The sequence below is a fragment of the Lepus europaeus genome, chromosome 2, assembly GCF_033115175.1.
Source record: "Lepus europaeus isolate LE1 chromosome 2, mLepTim1.pri, whole genome shotgun sequence".
NCBI classification, from domain to species: domain Eukaryota; kingdom Metazoa; phylum Chordata; class Mammalia; order Lagomorpha; family Leporidae; genus Lepus; species Lepus europaeus.
This window is the reverse complement of record NC_084828.1, coordinates 120,921,950-120,937,793: the sequence shown is the minus strand read 5'-3', so window position 1 is coordinate 120,937,793 and position 15,844 is coordinate 120,921,950. Positions and strand designations below refer to the sequence as shown.

The 15,844-nt window shown below is 51.3% G+C and overlaps 1 protein-coding gene across 3 annotated transcripts in view; it reads left to right on the top strand.

Moving 5' to 3' along the window:
• Window positions 1-3,503: 3,503 nt before the first annotated feature.
• Window positions 3,504-15,844, top strand: part of SCHIP1 (schwannomin interacting protein 1) — a 140,462-nt gene continuing 128,121 nt past the window's right edge. The window contains exons 1-2 of one of the 3 annotated variants that reach the window (XM_062212496.1): window positions 3,504-3,560; window positions 4,686-5,387. In XM_062212496.1, coding sequence (XP_062068480.1) covers window positions 3,504-3,560; window positions 4,686-5,387 — 759 coding nt within the window. Of the gene's footprint in view, window positions 3,561-4,304; window positions 4,470-4,685; window positions 5,388-15,844 lie in introns of those variants that run through there. The other 2 variants (XM_062212481.1, XM_062212474.1) reach the window with 2 other exon arrangements.

Below are 15,844 nucleotides of genomic sequence, written 5' to 3'. Positions count from 1 at the left end.
AATCTTCTATCCATTGATTCATTTCCTAAATGCCTACAACAGCCAAAGCTGGGCCAGACTAAATTTAGGAGCTAGGGACTCAAACTGGGTCTCCCACGTAGGTGGCAGGAACCAAGTACTTGAACCATTACCTGCTGGAAGTTGGAATTGGAAGCAGAGCCAGGACTCCAACCTCGGTACTCTGATATGGGATGCCGGTGTCCCAAGCAGTCTCTTAACTGCTGCGTCTAAAGCTCATCCCCATGTTTTATTTTTTGTTTGTTTGTTTTAAATGAATTAGAATAGGATTTTACAAAAAAGTTTCATACACCTTTTTCTTTTTCAGTTACATATATTTGCATAATATATGTGTGACCTGGGTCTTAAGATGAAATAGATTTCTTACTATGAGTCTAGAAGGGAAGAGAAGCAATTAAATAGCAATCTCAGTACAACACAGCGAGTGTCATGGGCACACGGGAAGGTTGCCTGATCCAGTTGGGTAGGAACAGAGAATCAGCCGAGCCTCCCAGGAAGAAGTGACTTTTAAGCAGAGACTTATAGGATGGGTTAAAAATTGTCAGAATCACCTCGGGGTGACTGTGGGAAGCAGGTCCTATAAGGGCAATGAGGGAGAGGCTGATGAAGCAAGGGAGAGACTTATTCAGGTTTGCATTTTTGTAAGGCCACTCTGGCTGCAAAGAGGAGAATGGGCAGGGATTCATTGGGAAATGATTTAGTAATTTCAGGACACAGTGGCCTAGACTAGGGTGAGGATGGTGAGTATTTAAGAGATGGAATTGACAGGTCTTTAACAATTGATGGAAGGTGGTGGAACAGGGGTCTGGGATGACTGCCACTTGTCCCACACCGCTGATGTCTAACTTACACAGGTTTCAGAAGGCTGTGTTAGTTATCTCTGAAACATTGCAACAAGGCTTGGGCCCCTGCCACCCATGTGGGAGACCCAGATGGAGCTCTTGGCTCCTGGCTTCAGCCCAGCCCAGCCCTGGCTGTTGTAGCTATCTAGGGAATGAACCAGTGGATAGAAGATTTCTCTCTGTGTGTCTCTTCTCTGTTATTCTGTCATTGTAATAAATAAATACTTCTACAAAAATAATAAAGTGTTACAACAAAATATCTGAAACCAGCTACTTATGAAGCAAAGAAGTTTATTTTCTTTCTTTTTTTTTTTTTTTGACAGGCAGAGTGGACAGTGAGAGAGAGACAGAGGGAAAGGTCTTCCTTTTGCCGTTGGTTCACCCTCCAATGGCCGCTGCGGCTGGCACTACGACCTGCGCATAGCGCTGATCCAATGGCAGGAGCCAGGTGCTTCTCCTGGTCTCCCATGGGGTGCAGGGCCCAAGCACTTGGGCCATCCTCCACTGCCTTCCCAGGCCACAGCAGAGAGCTGGCCTGGAAGAGGGGCAACCGGGACAGGATCGGTGCCCCGACGAGGACTAGAACCGGGTGTGCCGGCGCCGCAAGGCGGGGGATTAGCCTAGTGAGCCGCGGTGCCGGCTAGAAGTTTATTTTCGTTCATGGTTCTGGAGGTTCACAGTCCAAGATCAGCCAGCCACATTTGTGTGGCATGTGGTGAGGATGGTGGATGGCAACAGGGCGGGGGCGGGGATCACAGGGCAGAGACAGAGAGACTGAGCCCCACTCAGCCTTTACACTCTTGGGAGAACTGCCTTCTGAGGACACACTTCCAGTGCCCTGAGGACTTCCCCCCCCCCCCCCCCCCCGGACCCACCTCCTAAACACCATAACTGGATGACTGCAGTTTAAATGCCTGTATGAGTTCAGGAGCCAAATCGCGTTCAATCCATAGCAGGGACAAAGTTCCAAGGCCCTGACTTGAGGACATACTCCTGTAAACAGGAAGACAGGACCTTTCAATCACTTTGCAGATCATCCCTTCATTCTGCTGGATGTATTTGCAGACTGTTGCTGGCCTAGAAGTTGGCAGGGCTTCTTGTTCCAAAGTGGGAGGGTTCTTGGCATGAGATGGCAGGCTGGAAACAAGGGTGGAAAATGAGCTAGCCAAGCACCTTGCAGAGAAAAGGAAAAGGGAAACCTGGTACTTTCTTATCTGATCCAGAATATCTGGTCAGAAAATAATTTAAAAGTACAGATAATTCAAAGATGTTTAGATTTGGCTTTGAAATGCCATGCGTTTTTGGCAGTGGGTTTACCCTGCCAAATGTTTTTCTTAGGCCTTATTTTGCATTTCCTGAGCACAGACCATCTGGACAGCAGGGGGATAAGCAGGAGCCCAGGAGGGAGTCTGGGTGGCTAGCTGGGGAGGCCCCAGTGTTTAAAAATGGAATTGGGACCACAACTCTCCTTTATCCCCTAGTTGGTCAACACTTATCTACCTGTGTCCTGCCCAGAGCAGGAAGCTGCTTCTGACCTAAGCCTTGCCAGGTCACACAAGGACCTCAGAACCAGCTACCTCGTTCCCAGCACGCGCTGCTTCCTACCCACACCTTTGCCAACTCCACCTGCTACTTTCTACCCCTTTCACCCCCCTATCCAGGGTGGCAGCCAGGGCTCCAGAGCAACCTCAGAACCAAGCCAGATTAGGAGATGACGCAAGCTGTTTGCAGATGTTACCATAAACCAAGGACACTTTAAGTCACCACGGTCTGGTCCTGTTATGCAGAACTGACCAGACCAGAAAGCCTCTTCTCCTGCTATTCAAGACTGTTGCCTGCAGACACTTAAGAGGTTGGCTTATCTTCCCCTGGCTCAGCCCTACTTAGAGGAGGAAAGGCCTCAGGGGAATGACTTGAACAAAGGGTCTCTGCACCGAATCCCTGCTGGGGCCTGGAAGAATGGTCAGGGTGGCAGCCACTCCCCACTGAGGAATCCCAAGGATTCCCCTGTGCCTCTGTCTGGAGTGTGCCAAGCAGGGTGGTGGCTTGGTTCCGGCTAGACTGTACTGGGAATAACTACTAACAGGCCCACTCCGGCTGTTCCGCTAACTGCCTTTCCTCGCAGTGTAAGGTGAGGTCTGTTCTATGTATTCGCCGCAGAAGAGGAGGGCATTTCCCATTTCCCAGCGTCCCAGTCCCTCAGGTGAAACTCCATCCCAGGAAACTTCATTTTTCAAAGGCGTCCTGTTGATCCTTCCGCGTTTTCACTTCACGCAAACTCGGGCAAACCCGCGTGTGCTTTCGAAAAACCCAGCAAAGGGTCCTTGACTCAGTACCTAGGAAAAAAAAAAAAAAAAGGAAGCAAAGCCCGGGAGTGTGCCAGGAGCACCGGGGTACTCGCCTCTTCCCCTCCCTCAAGGTTTCCGTGGGAGGTGGTGGAAGACCCCCACCGCCCTGCCGATCAGCCCGCTCGTACACTTATCTCACCGTGCCCCAACCACGCACCTCTCTGAGGTCATCCTCAGCGTGCAGCCCGGTGGGGGGATGGAAACCTGAGCTAAAGCAACAGGTCCCACCCACAGCGTAAACTTGGAAAGGCGACTGGAGCCGGGCGGTGGAGGGGAGGAAGAAGGTGGAAGGGAAATGATGGTGCTTGACCATCGAGCCCACGTCACTCGGGCTCCCGCCTGGGCAGTGTGTGTGTACGGGGGCGGAAGGTCCTTTAGGAGGTCACCCGGGGACGGCCGCGTGGGTTAGGAGGCGCCGGGCCCCGCGCTTCGGGGTGCCAGGAGCAGCCGCCGGGTAAATGAGCCCTGCAGAGAGGCCTTGAGGCGCGGCCAGGGAACGGGAGTGTCTGGGGTGGAAACGCACCACCCTCCCCAGGGGACAGCCCTGGCGAAGTGGCTGTGTCTACGCCGCAAGCGGCCGGGCCCCCTGCCGGCCGGCCTTTCCCCGGCCTCTCCAGCCCATGCCAGCCCGGCTTCCAGCTCCAGCCGGCGGCCGCGAAATCCGGGATCGGACTGCGCCGCGCCCGGCAGCCTCTGGGCATGCTCGGCGGCGGGACCGGCTGCGCCGCTCGGCAGGCGCGTCCTCCCTCCCCCAGGGCGGCGGCGGCGGCGGCGCCTGCAGGGCTCCGGGCACGCGGGCCCACACACCTCCGGGGGAGGCGACGTGGGGGACCCCCGCCCCGCGCGGCCCCCACCCGAGGCTCGGGGCGGGCAGGAGGCGGGGCCGGCGGGGCGGCGCGCAGGCGGGAGGGAGCCGGCTGGTGTCCGCGGCTCCTTAGAAAGTAAAGCTCGCCGAGCCGGCTCCCCGCGGCCGCGGGCGGGGCGGGGCGGGGCGGGGCCAGGTGGGGGCGGTCGCGGAGCCGCGAGCGAGGTGCGAAATTGGTAGCCGCCCACCATCTTCTGGGTTCCCGCCTTCTCCCCCCCCCCCGCCCCGGGAATTCGGATTCTCTGGGAAAGTGGCTGATTCTCGGAGAATCCTCGGGGCGGGGTGCAGGGGCGCGCCTGGCGCAAAATGGTTAAAACAAAGTCCGCGCGCGCGCCGGGGTTCCGCGTCTGAAAAGTGTGCGCGCCGGTGGCTGGGCTCCCCTTGGCTAATTTGAGGGTTAGTTTCCCGCAGGAAGTGTGGGTGGGTTTGGGAGGGGAGGCCGGGCAGCAGGGACGCCTCGGGCTGGTGCGGTCTCCCGCTCCCGGGCCTCCCCGGAGGACGCACCTCGGACCGGGCGGGCGCGGGGCCCGGGGCGTTCGCGGCGGGCGGCGGGCGGCGGGCGGCCGGAGCAGGCTCGGCCCGGCGCCTCACTCTCTGCCTCCCTCCCCCCAGGATTACCGAGAGGATGGGATGGATCTAGGCAGTGACGCCGGCAGCAGCAGCAGCAGCAGCAGCCGCGCCAGTTCGCAGTCCAACTCCACCAAAGTGACCCCTTGTTCCGAGTGCAAGTCCTCGTCGTCGCCGGGGGGCAGTCTGGACTTGGTGTCTGCCCTGGAGGACTATGAGGAGCCCTTTCCGGTCTACCAGAAGAAGGTGATTGATGAGTGGGCGCCGGAGGAGGACGTGGAGGAGGAGGAAGAGGAGGACGAGCGAGGGTACCGGGATGACCGCTGTCCGGCCCGGGAGCCGGGGGACGTGAGCGCCAGGACCGGCGGCGGCGGCGGCGGCGGCGGCTGCGGGGGCAGGAGCGCCACCACCGCCATGCCGCCCCCGATGCCCAACGGCAACCTCCATGCGCACGACCCTCAGGACCTCAGGCACAATGGCAACGTGGTGGTGGCCAGCCGGCTGAGCGGATCCCGGGGCCCCCGCCGGGCGATCCAGAAGCCCCAGCCGGCAGGGGGCCGGCGCAGCGGCCGGGGCCCAGCGGCGGGGGGGCTTTGCGTCCAGCCTCCGGACAGCGGGACCTGCGTCCCCGAAGAGCCCCCGGTGCCCCCTATGGACTGGGAGGCGCTGGAGAAGCATCTGGCGGGGTTGCAGTTCCGGGAGCAGGAGGTGCGGAACCAGAGCCAGGCAAGGACCAACTCCACCTCCGTAAGTTGGCCGCGGTGCGTGCCCACGCGCGCTCGCGCACACGCCCCGCGCGCAGCTCGCGGCCCCATTCATCCTTCCCCCCGGGGGAGGGCGGGAAGCCTGCCCTCGGCGCCCCTGGGGTACGCTGGCTCTGTCTGGGAGCTGTCTGGCTTGGCAGGATGGGTGGGGAGGAGGGAGGGACAGCCAGAGGGCTGCGGAAAGTCGGGCTAGTGGAAGCGGCGACTCATTTTGATGGAATTACTTGTGGAGATGAGGTTGTGAGTCACTTGCCTGAAAATAAATCCGGAGAGATGTTGGCACGGAAGCCCGCGCCTGCGGGGGAGATTTCCAGTCGTAATAGTTGTGGCTTTGTCGATCGTGGTGGCTCTCCCTTCCTTGCCGCTGACGTCTCGCCCATAGCTGGGCTGCCCCTGTGCACACGCACGCAGTCGCCTGCTCGCACCTCCGCTCTGGCCCCGAGATTTGCTCCTTGTCGCGTTTGAGCGGCTGCTCCTGTCTTTGGATGGATTGACCGCCCTCCCCTAAGACTTCCCTTCCTGCCGAACCTGGGCTATTGTTGACCCTGGGGGAGCTGGGTGAACTGGGCTGCCAGGATGAGGGACGGGTCCCTGCTGGTGTCGTCTGACTCCCTCCCTCCTTGATAACGGAGCCGCTTACAGTTCCTTCCTGGAGGCTACTGCCTCGGTTCAGGCGTGCCAGACGGTGCGGGGACGAAGGGCTGCATCCCTAATAAGAAGCCCTAGCAGGTTCCTACTTGTCTCAAGATCTTTTTTTGCCCCGGAGAGGAAAGCAGATAAATGACTTAAAAGCATCACCAGTGTAGCTCCCCCATTTATCATTGTTTGGAGATAAAGCAACAGTTGTAGTTTGAAGTCGTTAATGATGTTCCTAAATGGGGCCTGGGGGCACGGTTTAAATGAGCTGTGCTGGGTGTGGGACAGCTGTGCAGCAGGATGGGAAAATGCTTGCCTTGCAGGTGTAATTTTTCCCTGGCTCCACGGCCCCGGGGCTCCTGGAAATTGGGTGCGTGCACTTCTGACTTCAGGGGTGAGGATGGTAACTGCATTTTACAAGAAATTGGCTTGGCTTCTCTGGGAGCCCTTGGCTGGCGAGCCCACTGGTTAGTGTCCCTGGAGAAACTACCTGTTAAATTAACGCATTCATTTTAATCCCAGCTATTGGAAGTTTACCATGGCCGTGAACAGACATAGAATCTTTCCATTACAGCCACTGTGATGTCTTGTACCTTGTGATAGAAAACATCCTTTTCCTCTGTACTGCCTGAGAAAAATACCTCCTTAACCTCCCTGGACCTGACACAGGACTTCCTCTCCACGGCCTTTCCACATTCCAAGAAAGTGCAGTAATTGCCCATACAAGTCTGTGCAAAAGTTAGGCTTTGTCATGGTGACAAAAGTTAGGAAGTGAAACATTCATGAGTGAGCTCACTTGTTACCACCTGTGGTTCTCAGGGCAGCAGTTACTTCTGTGTCCCTGTGGGTCCTTACTCTGGTGAGGGGAGGTGGGAATACAGGCTGCCTCTCCTCCAGGACCTTAAAGGCAACGACTTCCCTGAGAGACCCCTGCCAGCCCCTCACCACACACACACACACACACACACAAATCTTCTCTTATTATTATGAAGAAAGGACTGTTTCCTTTTTGGTCAGTCTTCCTCACCTACTGAACCATTAGCGTGTTTGGATTTCTTCCTCCCACTCCGCCCCACTCCGTCCCCTCTGGGTGTTTCTTCCACAGGTTCCATAGCTGCTTTTTTTTTTTTTTTTAAAGATTTATTTATCGCGGCCGGCATTGTGGTACAGCGGGTTAATACCCTGGCCTGAAGCACTGGCATCCCATGTGGACGCCGGTTCGAGACCTGGCTGCTCCACTTCCGATCAGACTCTCTGCTGTGGCCTGGGAAGGCAGTGGAAGATGGCCCAAGTCCTTGGGCCCCTGCACCCGCGTGGAAGACCTGGAGGAAGCTCCTGGCTCCTGGCTTCGGATCGGAACATCTCCGGCCGTTGTGGCCATTGGGGAGTGAACCAGCAGATGGAAGACCTCTCTCTCTCTCTCTCTCTCTCTCTCTCTTTCTAACTTTCAAATTGAATAATTTTATTTGAAAGGCAGAGTTACTAAGAGGCTGAGGCAGAGAGAGAAAGAGAGAGAGAGAGAGGCCTTCCATCTGCTGGTTCACTCCCCAGATGGCCACAATGACTGGAGCTGTGCCAATCCAAAGCCAGGAGCTTCTCCAGGGTCTTCCCATGCAGGTGCAGGGGCCCAAGGATCTGGGCCATCCTCCACTGCCTTCCCAGGCCACAGCAGAGAGCTGGATCGGAAGTGGAGCAGCTGGGACTCGAACTGGCACCTGTATGGGATGCCAGCACTGCAAGTGGCACCTTTACCCTCTACACCACAGCGCCAGCCCTGTTCCATGGCTTTAAAGCAAGTCTGTGAATAGGAAAATGGGGGCAGTTAATATCAAACTTTCCCATATTTGAGTTTGTGTCTGAATGAAATGCTAGTCTACATTGGTTTAAAATGTGTGTTTCAGACTTCAGTTACCTGTGAAATCACCTTAGCATTTAAGGTAGAGAAATAAGAGTGGGCTACCATACTACCATGTCTGCCACCTGGTCACGAAAAGCTTGGTGGATTTTTAAAAATTTATTATTATTTTTTAATATAAAGAAAACAGGTTTAATGTAGTTCAATACAGATTTCCAGGACTATAGTGATATTTCCCTTCCTTGAGCGTGGTGGTTTTATTTTGGGTCACAATATGAATGGATTGCCATCAGAAAAGTTTGAAAACCACTGATTTAAATAAAAAAGGACGGGATATTTTATGATGAGCGCAGAAAATCTGAGGCTAGCGAAGGAGCCGGAGCCGGAGCCGAGCCGGAGCCGTGTAGAAGACAAGGCCTGTCTTGAGGGCATTGTTAAAGCACATTTTTTTTTGCTGTTCTTTAAAATGGTGTGTATAAATACACCTAGGAGGCAGTAGTGCATACCAGGAGGAGGGGGGAGAGCAGATGAAGGGCAGCTTTTCTTCACCAAGCCGGCTTCTCCGCCCCCTCCACCTTAGGGCTTTTGCGCTTGATGTTAACTGTGCTTGCCATCTCTGCCTTGCAGATCAGCTCAGAGAGGTTGCTTCTGGCCTGGTAAAGTACCAGCACTCCACCCCAGACCAGGACTCCTGTGTGTTGTCTTCTTAGTGCTTGTCACCCCCTGACATTGGCTTGCGCCGTTCTGCTTGTTTGCGGTCTTTCTGAAATTGAGGTGAAGGGATCTTGCCTGTCTTTTCATTGCTACAGTCTAGTGCCTGGAAAGTAGTAGACTTTCAGATGCCTGGGGAAGGAAGGAAAGAAGGGAGGAAAGAGGAGGAAGGGAGAGAAGGAGTTTTGTAAGTCGCACACGCCCCTGGTTTTATAGTTGAGAAAACAGGTCCAGGAAGGGTAAGTGATTTGCCCCAGAGCTCAGTGAAGAAGCAGTGGAAAGGGTTTTGACCTTGCTTCTGGCACAAGAACGGGTGTTTTTCTTTCTTTAATGTTAAAACAACTTGAAATGAGGAGAAGTAGGAGTTCCCACTCTCCTGAAATAACAAAGGATTTCCTGATGACCGGTTCCTTAGGATGAAGCAGAGAGGCACTGGGGCGGGATTGAAATCCCAGGACTGTCTCTGCTCATGGGCAGCTTTGTTTTGTTTCCGTGGCACAGCGCTGAGTTCCGCAGAGCACAGGGCCCACTCTTCTTCACCACTGCCGTGTCACTCGCGAAAGGAAGACTGAGGCCTCAACCGTGTCAGATGTCAGCTGACCCTAATCCAGGCAGAGTGAGGCAAAGATTGAAAATCCACAGTGAGTGGGTGGGATTTAAAACCTCAGGCCGGGCCGGCGCCGCGGCTCAATAGACTAATCCTCCGCCTGCAGCGCTGGCACACTGGGTTCTAGCCCTGGTCGGGGAACTGGATTCTGTCCCGGTTGCCCCTCTTCCAGGCCAGCTCTCTGCTATGGCCTGGGAAGGCAGTGGAGGATGGCCCAAGTGCTTGGGCCCTGCACCCCATGGGAGACCAGGAGAAGCACCTGGCTCCTGCCTTCGGATCAGCGTGGTGCACCGGCCGCGGCAGCCATTGGAGGGTGAACCAACGGCAAAGGAAGACCTTTCTCTCTGTCTCTCTCTCTCTCTCACTGTCCACTCTGCCTGTCAAAAAATAAATAAATAAACCTCAGGCCAACCTCTACCTTGTGATGAGTTTGAGCAAGCAACTTAATCTCTCCTTTGGAGCCCAGATGCTACCTGGAACTGTCAGAGCTCAGAGGGGACCCGAGGAGCCCTGAAGCACACACTCTGGTGACTGCATTCCATGCTGCCTTCTCTGGGGGCACCGTGACAGGCCTGTGTCACCCCTGGTGGCCCAACCCCCAGAGCAGCATGTCTGTGCTACTCACAGTAACTCACATTGTGCCTGGCACAAATGCTCAGCTCACGCAGAGAGGGTGAGAGGTTCCACCCACCAAGCCAGACTACTGCCAGAGACACCCTCCTCCAGGTGGGTGGCCCTGCTCCTGGGCATCCTGCCCTGTCCAGTGTCCCTTCTGCCTCTGAACAGTCCTGCTAGTCTCAAGGGCCATCCACAGAGGGAAGAAGGGTTCTGCATATCAGGGCCTTTGATGTCCGTGGTCATATTCAATTCCTACCTCCCTGCTTACTCGGACTCTGGTGAGCTGGCTTGGGTTGTCTTGGGGAAAACCAGGAGCTTCTGTTCAAGTTTCCCTGTTTGGCCCCCAACAGTAGGCTTTCTCTTCTCTTCTGCTTCTCTAAGACCTTGGTGTTTCCCTGCATCACAATCCCTCCTGTTCCTGGGACTTCTTTAAGCAGAACTGGAGAACGCCCTGCCTCAGTGAACTCCTTTTCCTAAGGAATACTGTTTCACCTCTTGTTCTCCATGGTTTTTCTTTTATTTAAATTAAAATATTTTTAAAATTTATTTTAAAGGCAGAGTTACAGAGAGAGAGAGAGATGAAGAGACATGGGGAAAGGTCTTCTATCTGCTGGTTTACTCCCCAAATGGTCTCAACAGCAGGGGCTGTGTCAGACTGAAGCCAGGAGCTTCTTCCAGGTCTCTCACGTGGATGCAGGAGCCCAAGCACTTGGATCATCTTCTGCTGCTTTCCCAGGTGCATTAGCAGGGAGCTGGATCGGCAGTGGAGCATTCCCTGCTGCCTTCTCAAAGAACTGGTGCCCATATGGGATGTCGGCTTTTGCAGGAAGCTGTTTAACTTACAATGCCACGTCACAGGCTCCCCATGGTTTTTCTGAGGGCTCTTCTGCTCCTCCATGCTTGGCCTGTTCTGTCAGTCTCTGGGAACTCAGCCCCTTTTTTTCTCTTTGTGACTCTTTTCTTTAAAATTAGTTGCATTGAAGTGTAATTGACATACTATCAACTGAAATCAATTATATTTTGATGTGTTTTGACTAATGTGTCATGTGTATGGCATATGCATGAATTTTGAGGTGCCTGTGAAACCATCACCTAAATCCAGATAATGAACATACCCAGCACCCCCAAAAGTATTCTCACATCCCTTTATTATGCCCCCATCTTGTCCCTACTCAATCATTGATCTGGTTTTTATATTGTAGATTATCTTACACTCTCTAAAATTAACATGGAGTAGAGTCATACAGTATATATTCATTTTTGTCTGACTTCTTTCATTCAACAGGTGATTATTTTGAGAGTTACTACACATGTTATGATATTCATCTTGTTCCTTTCAATGGTGGAGTAGCCTTCCATTTCATGGATATACCTTATTCACTGGCTGATGGATGCTTGGATTGTTTCTAGATGAGGGCCATTGCAAATAAAAGCACCATGAACATTCACCAAGCCTTTGCGTGGAAGTACCTACTTCATTTCTCTTGAGTAAATATCTAGGAGCAGGGCAGCAGCATCCTGTGGCAGGTGTGTGTTTAGCTTCATAAGAAGCTGCCTCATTGTCTTCCAAAGAAGCCATGCTTTCTGTTGCCATTGCCATGACTCTTAGTGCACGGACTAGAACGTCAGCCTCTCTCTCTGTTCCCTCGGCATCTTTGATGCTCTGCAGCACATCTACCTTCAGGTGACTGGGGTAGCTGTTCCCCTCCCTCTTAACAACCACACTAGAGAGAGAGCAATAGGATCACATGTTGTACCCAACCAAAGTCATTAAACCAGTTGTTTGAAAACAGAAAGGAATCATTTTAAAATTACAGACAAGTTCTGCTTGTAAACCTGACACATTCTAAGTGCAGTTTTATTATATTTTAGTGCTCCGGACAGGTGCATTTTCCTTACTTAATGAGGAGATAAGAATAATTTTAATTGACACGTTAATTGAAAGCAAATTCTCCTGATGAAGTTACTTCCAAAACGCTTGAAAATAATTTGTCTTTTTATTTGTTTATACTATTAGTGAGTAGCAAACTTTAAATTACCTACATTTCATCCTAGAATGATACTAATTACAGGTTATTTTCCATGTATTATTCTGTAAGAATTACAGCCTGGTTACTCCTTCCCCATCAACGGCACTACTAAACAAGCTTGAATGGCTGAATAGTTTGTTTCCCTAGTTACTTGGGCTATGTTTAAATTACGTGAATTCCTGCTTTTATAGCCAGAATAAAGATGTCTTTAGTATTCCTGCAAAATATAGTGTGGTTTATAAGTTTAATAAGTTACATGACCTGGCAGCCTAGGACGTGGCATTGCAGACATTCTCTGTGCTACGCAGCTGTCACTTGTTCCTAGTAGAGGGCACGCTGTGTGGCAGGTTTTTACTGAAACTAGAAATTTCCCAGGCTAAATGTATTCTGTACTACAGCCTTTTCCCTTCAAGTATCTTTACCAGAAGGAAGAGTTCTTTGCCTACTTTTCTAATGCAGGCTGATTTTTTTATTTTTCATTAGCGTAACTCAAGACTTCTGAACAGAGATGGTTGGGCTTTTTAAAAAAAATACGTTGCAGGTAAAACACAAGTGAACAGTTTTCCAAATTTTAACAATCGCATATTTGTGCTGGGGCTGTGTGTGTGTGTTCATTTAAGCTGCCATTGAAGGGTACATCATACTGTAGAACTGCCTTTTGAAATGTTGTAGTTGGATTAAAAGAAATCTTCACCTATTAGTTGGTTTACACATTATTATCCTTTTTTAAAATTCATTTGAGAGGCAGAGAGACAAAGAAAGCTATCCAATCCCCTGGCATTCCCCAAATGCCCCAGTGGCTCGTGCTGGGCCAGGTTGAAGCAGGGAGCTAATAACTCCATCTAGGTCTCCCACATGGATTACAGGGACCTAACTACTTGAGCTATCACCTGCTACCTCCCAGGGCGCACATTAGCAGGAACCTAGAATCAGGTTAGAGTTGGAACTTGAACCAAACCAATCCAGTACATGCCAAATGTTTGCCTCAACAGTCAGTGGACCTTTTAAACATCCCAAGAAGAAACTTCAGGGTGTACATCTGAAAGTCATATGTTGTCATCACATACTTGTTGAGCTCTTTGAACATCTTACCACAAGCATCGTGTTGTCTTCCTCCTCCTCTTTCCAACTCTGCCTGTATCTTCAACTCTAGCTCCCTTGCTCTCTAGCATTCCCTAGTTCCTCACTCGTTGGAAGCCCCAATAGTAGCTCAGTAGCAGGTCCACCACCTGCTGTCCACCTCATTGCCCAGCACTGGGCTTTGCTGTGGCCCACCTCTTTGGGACTTAAGACCCCACCTTTGGGGAAGCTTTGCCAGATCGTCTCAACTTTGAGCAGGCTCTCTTTCTTTCAAACATCTTACTCCACGTGTGTACCGTTTACTTGTACATGGATTTTAAAAGGCTTTCAGAAAATTGAACAAGGCAGTTACAATTCCATTTCTGTTTTAGAAATGAGAAGACTGAGCCCAGCAAGTTTCAGGGACTTGCCTAAAGTCTCCTGCCTGACAGAGGTCTGCCTCTGCTTCCAGCTTCTTTGGGGGACATCACAAGCATTCGTTGGCTTGTATTCTCAATTACCTGCCTGTGGGTGATCTCTGTTCTTTGAAGCTGTGTGCAGTCCCTTGTTCCTGTCAAACACCTGTACATACATACTACAGTCACATTCCCTTGAGAGCCTGGGTCAAACTGCTCAATGCATTTTGTACCAGCCTTTCTATTTAGTTCTTTAACACACTCAAAGCTGTTACATGCTGTTAACTTTCTTATTAGTGCCCATAATAGTAATTTCAGGTGCTTTCTTAAAAGTTTATCTAGGGGCTGCCGTGGTGGCATGGCCGGTAAAGCTGCCGCCTGAGGTGCCAGCATCCCATATGGGCACCGGTTCAAGTCCTGGCTGTTCCACTTCCAATCCAGCTCTCTGCTATGGCCTGGAAAGCAGTAGAAGATGGCCCAAGTGCTTGGGCCCCTGCACCCATGTGGGAGACCCAGAAGAAGCTCCTGGCTCCTGGCTTCAGATCAGCCCAGCTCCAGCCATTGTGTCCATTTGGGGAGTGAACCAGAGAATGGAAGACCTTTTTCTCTGTCTCTCCCTCTCACTGTCTGTAACTCTACTTCTCAAATAAATAAATAAAATCGTAAAAAAGAAAAAGCTTATCTAAACATGATGGCATTGCATGGAAAAACAGAAATGTGTTTATGCTCCTGGACCTCTTCCCCTAAAGAAATGAACGGTGTTGTTTTCTTATTTTCAAAGTTATCTAACCAAACAGCCTCTTCCAAATGCCTTTTCTTCCCTGCTTTGTGCTCCTTGAGCTGTGAGGACAGGTGACACTTTTTCCTGTCATTTCCTGGGAGTCTCTTCTGTGCCCAACTTCTGTGGACAGGAGTATTTCCCATGGAAAAGCAGTAGGATTTCAGAGAAAAAGCATCTGGGAAGTCACCATCAAACCTTCCCTGTGTTCAAACGAGGAAGCCTGTGCCGCTCCCCCTGCCCCGGCCTGCCCCAGCCTGCCCCAGCCTGCCCCCGTGCCAGGCCCCGAATCCCACTCAATTCCCACTTTTAGTGAGCTCTGCCCTTCTTGGCTGGTGGTGCCACTTTTTTTTTTCTTTTGTTTTAATAACAGGTATTTCCAAAACCAAGTTTGGAGGACAGCTCCAATCTCAGCATTTAAGATCTTCCAAAACGGGAAGCAGATTCTAATTTTCATCACATGATAGGAAAATTTTCATTTACTGTTTCTTCCTTTTTTTGTTGTTCGAAATGGACGCTGTCAGGAACGGTTGAGAAAATCGCTTTCTTCTCTTGCTTCCTTGGGGTTTCAGCTCATCACTGTGCATATTTCTACCAGCAGAGCAGGGCTCCCCTGGCCTGGCATTTCTCTCCCCTGTGGCTCCTTTCCTTTTCCAGCTGTCAGCACCTTGGCTGGGCTGGACAGCCCCCTCCCTTCTCAGCACTGGGCAACTCAATAGGGGTTCAGGGACGACTGAGACTGGACTTTGCAAGGAGCCCCACAAGTTGCAGGGGGCAGAGGAGGGAGCACAGAGGGTTCGAGTCACCTCTCTGCTTGTCGCCTCCATTTACAAAGCCCACCATGGCACTCAGGGTTGGGGGGTCCTGGATTCAGAGCAGGGGAAGAGAATGTCCCTGTATGGCTCCTCCCACAAGTGCAGGCTGTGTTCCTTCCAGAGTGTTAACTGGATATTTTGTTGTAAGCACCACCACGCCCCCAAGAAAAATAGCAAAAGCAAAGAAGGATTAGAAAGCCAAGTTTTTGTGGGATTCATGAAATAGTCTAAATTTGGACACACCTAGCATGTTTAGAATATGGCTGGAAGTGAGGAATAGAAAAGGAAATGTAAGGACAAAGAGATGTGTTTGGGTGTTTTTTCGCCTGTAGGATGTTTCTGGGGTTTCCAGTTCCATTTGTAGGGTTCAGCCCTTACTAATTCTTCCTGTCGGGTCTGGGGTAGTTTAGCTGTCACTCTCCCTTCAAGTTGTTTCAGATACTCGAGGTTCATTGGGTTTTTTGCTTTGCTTTGCTTTGCTTTGGGCTGCTACTTCCCTTTTGTGAATAATTGCCATTTTCTGTATATATTTGTTAAATAATTTTGTCAAGAATGTTTTCTCACCAGTCTTTACCACCTGTCATTATCTTCCCGTTCATGCATACACTTCACCTAATTTTAGTCTCTCCACCTGACCTGGTTTTCAATACTTGTATCAGTGTAGGTTATTCCTATTTTTTTCTAGTGTGGTGATATTTTTTCCATCAAATATCAGTAATTCAAAAAGATGAAGATTTAGGCTAGGAAATACTCAGGTGCCAGGACTGAACTCCACCAGTATTTGTACAGCCCCAGGTTTATAGTTCTTTTAAAGTCCTGTAAACCTATTTTTTATTTACATCTGATAGGAGGTTATAAGAAAGCAAAACTTACTGGAAGCTACAGAGGTATCAATTCTGTTCAACCTAGGGGTGG